We start from the raw sequence: 11,078 nt of genomic DNA on the forward strand, positions 1-11,078 counted from the left end.
GCGTGAAAATTTTATTTAAAGGAAATATTTAATTGCTCGATCATGGATTCACACATTTATTATAAAATCATTCAAATAATGTAGCAAAAAATAAATAATACTAATTTAAACAAATTAAAGAAAATAAAGTATTTGCTCGGATATAAATTAAGATCTATGAAAGAAAAACAACGTGGATGCATCTACCCTAATTTTGGTCTCATGATCGTCACTACAACGTTGTCATTCGTGTAGAGGGGCGTGAGGTGAGAGCCATTTGAGCAGTAGAAATGGAAATAATGGAAATAATGGAAATAATAATAACAGGGGAGAGGGGTGAGAGTCATTTGAGTAGTAGAAAAAGTAAAAACCAGTGCTGAGTCCACGGAGGAATCAATGCACTTTATCAATGTCCTCGACGGGTCTGCCAATGGCATGAAATTTGTCACAAATTGTTTTGAAGGTACGTGCATAATTGAGACTGGTGGTTGAACATAGTTTCTAACACAAGCCAAACGTCACGTACAGTGGAGAGACCAACGATGACAGCAATGGTTTCCTTGGTGAAAGAGGAGAGTAGGAGACAAAGAAGTCGTTGATTGGCTGCTTTCCACGCCAAATATTTGGTGTTGAATGTTGAGGAGGTTTCTAGTTCAAAGCGAGGTGATGGACCCACAGTTTCATCAGCATAGCCTAGCATGTTTTGACTCTAAAGGAGAGGAAGAAGTTGACTTTTTCAAAGAAGATAATTGGACGAAGAAAGTTTGATGATGATCATATGGATTAGAGTGTTGAAAGAAAGAAGATGATACGAGAATTCAGAAGCCATAGAGAAGAAATGATGAGTAAACCAAAAGGGCTATGATACCATGAGAATATTTGTTAAAACCACCGCACCGAAATATGGTAAATTACAAATGGATACAAGATATTTGCCTATAATAAACGATCAAATATGATACATATGGTAAACCATAATTCAAAGCTAAATATCCCTAACAAATTGAATATGCAGTATTTCTCTACACACTACCCATGTATGCACATATGGATCCACAGACGAGCTCATATACGTACCCTTGAACATGACCTTCAACTAGTGTACATTCACGTTGTCGGTATACTATAGAGGGAAGGGATCGCGCATAGCATTGTAGTATACACAATACCTATACACATCCATACCAACCATAGCAAATATATTAATTTAAATGAGGTTGCCATGTCATCTTTTCTATAATTCAAAAAAAAAAAAGATTTTTTTGAATAATTAAAATCAATAATTTAGGGATATTAATTGAAAATGACGTATGGTGAAAAGCGTTTTTTTTTTTTTAAAAAATAAAGAAAATCAATTAATTTAATGAAATTTAAATTCATATTTGATGTAATTGGTTATTTTATTATTTTTATATGGAATATTAAATCAAATTCATTTTCCTTTTATTTTGGACTACTTATCTCTTATAATGTCTTATCCTCCACATTTTACTATAATTTATTTATTTATTTGTTGACATCCAAAATAGCTTACATACACTTCAATATAGTTTAAATATTTTCAATCTATTCCTTATAATTTTAATAGTTTAAATATTTTCAATTCCTTATAATTTTAAAATATTCATTTTGGTACTGATATATTTTAATGGTGACGATTTTAATTTTTATTTTCAAAATTTTAATATAAAATTTAGAGAAAAAAGAGTTAAAATGAAAATTAACGAACCAAAATGAATATTTTGGAAGTATATATACCAAATACTAAAAATATATCGAGACTAAAATAGTATTTAATTAAATTATTAATTATCTTTTAGCAAAATTTAACTATAAATTTGTGAGGATCAATTTTGAAATGAATGATTTTTATGGTCCCACTTGATCCACGAAATAGTTTGATCGGTGGATAATATTCGAATCGTCAACCAACGCATAGGCGTGGTGGTCACAAGTCTACATCATTCAATTAATTTTCGGTCGATTGAAAAAAAGACGAGATAAAATCATAAACATAATATATAACCCAAGTAGAAATGTATACACGTCTCTCTTTCATTGAAAGACAAAATATGCCAAGAACTAAGGATTCGGCTAGTCGAGATTTGTAGGTTGAAATGTCACCTCGACCATCATTGATTTAACAAATTATTTAAAAACATAACCTAACGAAGCCTCGCTTTCACGTATATGCACAATTCTTCACTGTTTCATCGACCTGTATAAAGCTCAATTGATAAAAGACATTGGTAATCTCAAAAGCATCATGAACAAATCGACAGTGATTTTCAAGTAAACATCAATCTTTCCAAAAAAAAATGGCATGTAAACCTCATCCATTTGAAATTGGGGCATGTGTTCATATTTAAATGTTGAAGAGGAAGAAGGGGCATCAATATTGTTGCAAGAAAAGTCAACAACTTGAATTTAAAGATTCAAATTGGTCCACCTTCCAAAATTCAAGATGTGGTCATTAACAACAAACAAAAAAACATTAATGAATGGGTCAAGTCCCCCGGGAAACCTCGTTCTCATCACGGAATTTTAGGATAAAGTTGTGAGATCTCACATCGGTTGGAGATGTGATGTGAATGAAGCATTTCTTATAAAGATGTGGAAACCTTTTCCTAGTAGACGCATTTTAAAATCGTGAGGCTGACAATAATACATAACGGGCTAAAATGGATAATATCAGCTAACCGTGGTTTGGGTTGTTACAAAAGATGAACAATTCAAGGATAAGAGTTCGGCTGGCGATGGGCCTGAGCTGAGCTGTTACAAAAGATGAACAATTCAAGGATAAAAGTTCTTGGGTGTAGTTCGAGTGATTCTAGCATTTAATCTGAATCTAGATGGATTTGATGGTGAGGCGAGGGTTTAGAATATTTGAAGACATCCTCCATCGGTTGGAGAGGAAACGAGCGGAATATTAAGAAAACTGTGAGATCCCACATCGGTTGGACAGGAAACGAAACAATTTTTACAAGGGTGTGGAAACCTCTCTCTAGAAAAAGCATTTTAAAAACTTTAAGGAGAAGTCCAGATGGGGAAGCCCAAAGAGAACAATATCTACTAGTTGTTACAAATGGTATCAGAGCCAAAACATAAGGCGACGCTGAACCCCAAAGGAGGGTGGATAGTAAGATCCCACATCAATTGGAGGGAGGAACGAGTGCCAAGGGATGGATTGTGAGATCTCACATCGGTTGGAGAGGGTCGAAACGTTCTTTATAAGGGTGTAGAAACCTCTCCCTAGCAGACGCGTTTTAAAAACCTTAAGGGAAATTTTGGAAGAAAAAGCCCAAAGAGAACAATATCTTCTAGCGGTGGGCTCGTGTTATTACAAAAACCAACCTCCAAAATGAGCCCAACAAGGGTTTCAGTCAAGCAAACTAAGAGTAATCAAATCAGTAGCACCAAAATTGCACAAAAACAGACATCATTAATCTAATCAAATCATCAGTAAAGTTCTCACAGTATCACCTCATTGATTGTGTTGATTTTTGTCAGTTTGAAGGGTATTGGTAAATGTACCTGCCTCAGCTTTTTCAAACAAAGCCTGCTGCTGCATCACTTTAACCATGTTCTTCATAGTTCTTTCTTCTCCTTCGAGTTGTAGTTTCATTAATGCCTCTGCTTCTTTGTCAATTGGCTTGAAGTATTCTTCAATGGCAGACTCCTGCATTGTACAAAGTTCTGTCATAGATAATAAGATGATTGTGCCTCTCGAGGGCCCGATATGTGACACGTCTCGTACACTCATCTTCCCATGTTTAGGCTGCCCATTAACAACCCTCCCAATGATAAATTCTATCCCACATGACTACTGGATGTACTACTAACTTTCGTGCTCGTAAAACGGTAACGCATAGCATTATTAACGAATCGAAACTAGAAATAACTTGAGTGAGTATGCTAATTCAGTTGAATACATTAATCCCCATGTCTTATAGAAAGTAAAGGTCGATCTCCCAATCTACATTTCTTGTATATGTATAAGTTCCTTTTTGTGTGTGTGCGCGCTTGTGTGGCATTGGAAGAAATTTCTTCTGATTTGCAAGAACGAGAAATATTAGGACCATACTACTGCACATCGATTGGAGAAAGGAACGAAACATTCTTTATAAGGGTGTGGAAACATCTCTCTAACATACGCGTTTTAAAAACCTTGAGGGAAAACTTGAAAGGAAAGCCCAAAGAGGACAACATTTGCTAGCGGTGGGCTTGGGTTGTTACTAATGGTATCAGAGCCAGACACTGGGCGATGTGCCAACGAGGAGGCTGAACCCCAATGGGGGATGGACACCATGCGGTGTGCAAGCAAGGATGCTAGGCTCTAAAGGGTGGTGGATTGGGGTCCCACATCGATTGGAGAGGAAAACGAGTGCCAGCGAGGACGCTGGGCACCCAAAGGGAGGTTTGGATTGTGAGATCTCACATCAATTGGATAGGGGAACAAAACATTCTTTATAAGGGTGTGGAAACCTCTCCTTAGTAGACGCGTTTTAAAAACCTTGAAGAAAAACCCGAAAGGGAAAGCCAAAAGAGATGTTGACAGATTATGAATATCGTAAGCTCTTTAACTACACACACAGACACACACACGTGTGTGTTCGTGCTAATCTTGTTATGGTTTTCTTATAAAAACAACGACATGATTTTCCTCGGGAACTGAAAATCGGAGAAGAAACGTTTCTAATATGAAATCCATCCTAAAGAAAAATGAGTATCTTACTGTTTCCTCTAACTTTTTATTTAGAGTTTGCATCTCCTCAACCATGCGACGAACTTCTGCTAAGATAGCCTGTTCTGGTACCTTTCTCATGGCAACTTTTCTTTCCTCCGCCTGGCAAAGGGTAAAACAGCATTACAACATATAACATTTGTTCGCAAACAAGTTAGAAACATAGCCCCTTACACATGAACACTTGAATATCCACATAATGACAATGAAATTCAGATCAAAATGAAGGTTTGAATCTTCAAATGATGGTTTTAGAGCTCCTCCATTGCTCTCAAGATTCCAAGAAACCGAACTCAGGAAATACCAAGCAAAGTAGGAAACCATTACTTCCAAATGGATGGCTGATTCATTTTTAAGTGGGTAATGATAATGAAGTTGCATTTAGAAAGAAACTCATATTCGTAACTTCATTATAAAGACAGGACAAGTTAACCCAATGACCAAGAAAGTAACCTTGAGAAATATATTGATCAAACCAACAAAAGTATATCCTGAGAATGGTTAAGAAGATACATTTTCTATCGTGTCAACTTAAAGCTGTCCTTATACTGATAAGGGATGTATGATTCTCAAGAAGAGAGGAGACAAGGTAGTCTCCCGAAGCGTTCAGATCCCACGAGTGAATAGAAAGTTGGATCTACATTGGATTTCACTTGAATCGATCCATCTATTCTCCTAAGGAGAAGTTTGGTTTCAAACCCTGATTCAAACAGGAGAAGTATACCATATGTAGCTAATCTCTAGGTATTATATTTTCGACCAAAACGTCATGTTAATGGATTCAATATTTTCACTCATCTCTGTTCCTCAATCATTCAAATTGAAAGTTGTTCAAACAGGAATAATTTCTCATTTCCCAGCACAAAATGGCAGAGAATTGTACATTTTCCCTGATTGGGTCCTAATTTCAGTGTAGATGATAACCAACTCCATCATTTCAAAGCCAAGAACACCATGATAGAACAAAAACCCAGGAATATAAACTGCATAATCAGAAGAAAACGGAAGCAAAATCGAAAGATCCAACACCAAGTACCTGTTTGAGACGCTTTTGGATCTCCAACCTAAAGGATTGAATCCGGCGCTGTTCATAGCCGGAGAGGACCCCTAACGTAGAAGAGGGCTCTTCGACCAAACTCTAAAAGCTTGTCCATCCAAATCCCTCCCTGCAAACTCAAGTAGGATCCAATCTGTAACTCAGGTGGGTCAAATCGGAGGGAAATTCACAACCCATTTACAAACTGAATTTCGCAAATGGGTTAAAACCATCAATCCATTTGGAACCAACACAGTGTTGCCGAGACTCTCATTCCTTCCCTTCTCTTCGCGATTTGCTTCCAAGCTTATATACAGCTTCATCGAGCTGGGTTTAAGAATTAAGATGATTTTGCTTTCCTTTACATCATAATTTTGCTTTTTGTTTATGAATTTGAAATTCTTTAGTTTTATATCTAATGAATTTATTGATTTTTAAAATGTTGAATATGTTATAGCCTTGTTAGACACTAAACAAGCACGTTGATGTCAATATGGTTGATGTCAATCATATTGACCGATTTAGAAACTAACACAAACTTAAAAATTAAAAAGATTTATTTATATACTTTTTAAAATTTAAAAATTTATTATACACACGAAATAAACATGTAAATTACCAATTTTTCATCTTAATAGGCATGTTTAGTTGTGAGCAATAGAATCAATCACATTGAAATGATCGAAAAATAGCTTTAAAAGATGTAATCTTAGTTCAAATTATACAAGAAGCCAAACTGATATAAACCAATAAACACATCAAGACAACCAAGAACATAGTCGAAATGTGTCATAAAATGGTACATGTTTAGAGTGTTTGACTTTAAATTAAAAGTAAAAAAACAATCTCTGAACAAAAAAGTAAAAAGTGATTCAATTTTTCAAAGAAACTTTTGTGAGAAGGTGTTATGTTAATCAAATGGGATTGGTTCTGCATGAAATCACCTAAGACACCTGAAAACCCACGACATAAGGAATGACAAAGATTAAGATTAACAGATATCCCTCTCTCTCTCTGACATCCCTTTTACAGCATGGGAGAGAGAAAAACATACAAAACAGATGTGAAATTTAAGCACCTTCCATTGTCCATTGTCCAATCAGAAACACACATCAATCAGTTCAGTTATCACAAAATCCATTACAATCTACAAACAACATCCAAACACATTGCGGTTAACTATACTATAACAGAGACAGAGAGTTCTTGAGTCCCATGCTTGTTCAGTCCCTCCTCCTCTTCTTCCTCTCCCTCTCGTTCTTCTCAGCTGAGTTCTTAAGCTGCACACCATAGTAAACAAACATTTACAACAATTCCCATTTCAGCTAATCAACCAATTTCAACACAAACACAGCTTGCTTACCATTATAATCAGAATTCGGACAAAAACAGCGACGAAATCGGTGAAGAGAGTCAATGCGTGCTTCACGTAATCCATATCACCCAGATGTGCCTTCTCAATTATCTCCTGAGTATCAACTACCATGTACCCCACGAACACCAACAGCCCGAAGTACAACTACAGATGCAACAAACAAGCAAACAAACAAGACAGTATCAAGTCAGACCAGACCTACTGCAATTTGCTGATTGCTTCCACTACTTCCAAGCCATGGAAAAGATATAGACAGGAGTATCCATACCTCAAACTTGAAAAGGGCAGTAGAACCACCGAAGATAGAGGAGGCGAAATGTAGCCAGAGTAACATTGATACGCCGGAAGAAAGTAAGCCACCGAGATAAAGGAATTCTCTTCGTCTTGCCAACAAAGCTGCTGCTGAGAAACAACCGAAGGCAACCGCAGTTCCCACAAAAGCGCTCACAAGAACACTGGGAACAACCAAATTTGTGAGTCAATACAAAAATAATCAGAAGCAAATATCGATTCCCAAAATCAAGTGAACATTGTATGTGAGCTCCCACATCGGTGGGGGAGGAGAACGAAGCATTCTTTGTAAGAGTGTGGAAGGCCTAAAGAGGACAATATCTACTGGCAGTGGACTTGGGCCGTTACATGGTTAATGCCCACTGCTGATATATCAATGGTGTACCTACATATAGGAATTCAAATAAATAACCAGCCAGATTTGATTTTACCTCGGGTCAATCTCGACAGCCAGATGAATCAAAGGACCAATCGAAGCCCCTTCAAGAAGGGCAGCCCCCAATAAAATAGAGGCCCTCTTTTTCTGAATACAAAAAATGCGTGACACAAAACAAAAATTAGAATGTTAGCAACAAAAACAAACAGAGAGAGAACGCATATATACAAAGAAGACAAATATACAAGGGAGAAAAGAGGTTATAAAACAGCTTACCTCCTCATAAGGAGGGGTGGCCATTAACCATGTGATACATCCAATAGATGCAAGTGTTGTGAGAATACCGCCAATGTTCCAAAGTATATGTAGATAAGCTCCAGCAGCAGATGCCACTAAAGCACAACCAAGAGTGAGGTAAACCTGCAGATTTGACGTACTTAGCATCATTAGTCCCATTTGGTAATAACACATATCGATATAGGTGCATATGTAAACAGGAAAAGAAAATTAAAACTAGAAAGAATCCAATGAACTAATTGGTTAGGTTCAGCCAAGAAGAACCAGAAGTTTCAACTCTGAGGTAAAAACTGAAAGCCGAAAGGTATATACCATAGGGAGTTTTTTTTTATCAATTCAACCCAAATCCAATCGAGAATTTCTTCACCCAAACACAATTAAATCTCTGTTCTGAGGATCAAATTCACCCGTAGTCCCATGTTCAATAATTCATGTACCATTTAGATTTCCTCTACCAAAAATACCATTTCGCTAATTTAAAAAACAAGATAGTGAATCATCCAATATTGTGGAAAACCCTAGACCAAAATTGAAAGATAATTCATCAAATTCTTGTCTAAACCCATTCAAAATTAACCACCACGCCCATGAAAAGCATAAAACAAGAGCCGAAAATATCAATTAGAAACATCGATTCTGTAAAACTGTATAAATCAAGATCCACGCTGAAATATATATAGAAAAAAGGCAAACAAAACAAATTTGTACAGAAACTGACCCGCTGCAGATGAGATTGAACGGCCGGTGAAATCTGCCGGAAGTTCTTGAGGGAATCATAGCTCCAACGGCTTCTGGATCCGGATTGAGAATCGAAGAAAGACGAGAATGCGTCCATGGCGTTGAAAAATTTTCTTAGAGAGTACGTCAAACAAACTGTGCGTAAAACAATCCCTTCACGAACGAGAGATATATAGAAATGAAGTCAAGTTTCTAGATTATTCGGATTCTCTATTTTGCCCCTGTTATTTTAACTTAATTACAAAAATGGGTTTTTCTTTTTTATTTTTATATATTATACGTAGTATATAGAAATTAAAAAAATGGTTAAATTATTGAAAATGTCTCAAAAGTTTATATTTTGTATAAAAAATATTCATTAATTTTTATCATTTTATTAAATTTTTAAACTTTAAAAAAAAAAATTGAAAAATCTATTAGGACATCACATACATACATAACATGACATCGTACATCATCGCATATCGTATATAAACACAACGTAACATTATGGCGCATGCTGAAGCTACAAGGTATGCGCCATCATCATACAATTCTTCCAACTCCAACAATAGGATTACTTACCGAGTATTTCTTAAAATACTCAAGCGGTGTGCTACTCTTATATTTTAGGTAAAGGTAAAGCACCCTTACATGGACGATAGTGATAGGAACGTAGTGTGCCCTGTGTCACGACCATGCTCGTCCAAGGCGTGTTGCACATGGTCGCATGCCTAGGACAAGCCAAACCCTTTATGTCTTTCCATATTCTAGTGTTTTACTTTTGTATTTCTAGGAAGTATAACGTTTCAGAAATATCATGTCTAGGCCTGCCAGACATGAAATGCCTCAGAATGTACTATAGGGGGATACGATTAGTTGTCAACTTCTTCCTACCTAGGTTATATATTTGTAAGTCATTGTTATTTCTCTCTTGCTTGCTTATATAACGTCTCTTCCAAAAATCTCTCTTTCGAAAATCTTAAAATCGAGGCCAGAGGCTCGAGCATACGTCGCTTGACTGTAAGCGACGCAAGAACGAATTGGCTTAACTCACTTGTCGTTGGAAAGTGAGTGCCGCACAATCGCAAGTCCGCTGCTATCAAAAGTGCGATTGTGACACCCTAAACCCTTGCATGGATGAGAGTAAGATAGTAGTATACATTATTTTCTGTTATAAGTATTAAATATATTTATCTTGAAAAAAGAAGAAAATAAATTTATTAAATTTGATGCATTAAGTATTAAAATAACTAAATGATATGAGACACGCTAAATAAATATATTTTTTAAATGAGTTGAATATGGTGTGATATTTTGTTATATTTATAAATGTTTTAAATAAACGTAATAATTAATATATTATATTAAATATTGAAATATATTATTGAAAAATAGATATATTATTCGAAATAATAGAGAATTGTCTAGACTTTTCCCTCGAAATTTATGGGAGATTTTATTATTATTTATTATTCGAAGAAAATTTAATGCTAAGTCATAAGCAGGAAGATATTAGGGAGAAAATTCCAGATGTTGGAGAGAAAGTTCAAATCTTGTAGACCAAGTTTTAAATAAAGTTCTATATGGTTAAAATAGAGGCCATTGGTTCGATTTACATATTTTATTTTAATTTTTAATAAAATAAGATATGAATTCAACTACTACTTACCACTTTACATGTACTGGAATGACCGAGTACAAGAAGCTTGGCTAAGAAGATACAAGAGACCTATACATTGCATCTTCAAAGCCTAGCCACTATTTTAAGACTTTAGTCCAAAAATGTTTATAGAATTAGCATGTCAGTTAATATTCACGCAATTTTTTAAATTTATAAAGATATATTAAAAATAAGTATTAGCAATTTTGAATATTAATAAAACTTCTTTTAAAAAAATTAAGAGTATTTTTAAATTATTAAGTTAAAATTTTAGTAATTTGTCCTACATTGTTTACAAAAAGAACAGTAGACATAAAAATATTAGTTTTAATAAAATGAAGATTTTAACAAAAATAACACATCATAACAAAAATGGAAATAATAAATAAATAAAACAAAAACACAGATTAATTCTTAATCTCACCGACTGTGAGGGAATGAAATTTATCTCAATCAAACCGACTTAGACGACTGACTTGTTTCACACGCAAACCTTGACTTACTTAGAAGGCTTCAAATGGGGATGCCCACCAAATTAAGATTAAATTAAATTTACCAAAATTTCACACACAAATATGTAATTTTTTTTTAGATTAAAAA

The 11,078-nt window shown here is 35.1% G+C and overlaps 2 protein-coding genes across 4 annotated transcripts; both read right to left on the minus strand.

The window, feature by feature from the left end:
* Positions 1 to 1,977: 1,977 nt before the first annotated feature.
* On the minus strand, positions 1,978 to 6,075 carry LOC111811532. 3 transcript variants are annotated; one of them, XR_002817556.1, is made up of 4 exons: positions 5,760 to 6,075; positions 4,715 to 4,825; positions 3,514 to 3,658; positions 1,978 to 2,197 (listed from the first exon to the last, which is right to left on the minus strand). XR_002817556.1 is itself a non-coding variant. In XM_023698424.1 (4 exons), exons 1-4 carry the CDS (start codon positions 5,102 to 5,104, stop codon positions 2,190 to 2,192), a joined length of 471 nt encoding a protein of 156 aa, XP_023554192.1. In that variant the 5' UTR covers positions 5,105 to 5,230; the 3' UTR covers positions 1,978 to 2,189. The 3 variants fall into 3 exon arrangements, 2 of the variants coding, with proteins under 2 accessions (XP_023554192.1, XP_023554191.1); XM_023698424.1 differs by lacking the exon at positions 5,760 to 6,075 and adding an exon at positions 4,898 to 5,230; XM_023698423.1 differs by lacking the exons at positions 1,978 to 2,197; positions 5,760 to 6,075 and adding an exon at positions 4,898 to 5,230 and having other exon boundaries at positions 3,260 to 3,658.
* A 735-nt stretch (positions 6,076 to 6,810) lies between these two features.
* On the minus strand, positions 6,811 to 8,997 carry LOC111811525 (bax inhibitor 1-like). The gene is made up of 6 exons (XM_023698417.1): positions 8,817 to 8,997; positions 8,078 to 8,221; positions 7,857 to 7,948; positions 7,403 to 7,589; positions 7,123 to 7,278; positions 6,811 to 7,039 (listed from the first exon to the last, which is right to left on the minus strand). Exons 1-6 carry the CDS (start codon positions 8,931 to 8,933, stop codon positions 6,983 to 6,985), a joined length of 753 nt encoding a protein of 250 aa, XP_023554185.1. The 5' UTR covers positions 8,934 to 8,997; the 3' UTR covers positions 6,811 to 6,982.
* Between the last annotated feature and the right edge of the window lie 2,081 nt (positions 8,998 to 11,078).

The sequence above is a fragment of the Cucurbita pepo genome, chromosome LG15 (assembly GCF_002806865.2).
Source record: "Cucurbita pepo subsp. pepo cultivar mu-cu-16 chromosome LG15, ASM280686v2, whole genome shotgun sequence".
In the NCBI taxonomy this organism is placed as follows: domain Eukaryota; kingdom Viridiplantae; phylum Streptophyta; class Magnoliopsida; order Cucurbitales; family Cucurbitaceae; genus Cucurbita; species Cucurbita pepo.

Excerpts from the sequence above, each read along its gene's own strand:
- LOC111811525 (XM_023698417.1), bottom strand. The coding sequence starts at position 8,933 with ATGGACGCATTCTCGTCTTTCTTCGATTCTCAATCCGGATCCAGAAGC. Across the intron at positions 7,949-8,077 it reads CCACCCCTCCTTATGAGGAG|AAAAAGAGGGCCTCTATTTT; the intron begins GTAAGCTGTTTT and ends TTTTGTATTCAG. Across the intron at positions 7,279-7,402 it reads CTGCCCTTTTCAAGTTTGAG|TTGTACTTCGGGCTGTTGGT; the intron begins GTATGGATACTC and ends TTGCATCTGTAG.
- LOC111811532 (XM_023698423.1), bottom strand. The coding sequence starts at position 5,104 with ATGCAACTTCATTATCATTACCCACTTAAAAATGAATCAGCCATCCAT. Across the intron at positions 4,826-4,897 it reads GGATATTCAAGTGTTCATGT|GCGGAGGAAAGAAAAGTTGC; the intron begins GTAAGGGGCTAT and ends ACCCTTTGCCAG. Across the intron at positions 3,659-4,714 it reads ATAAAAAGTTAGAGGAAACA|GAGTCTGCCATTGAAGAATA; the intron begins GTAAGATACTCA and ends TGTACAATGCAG.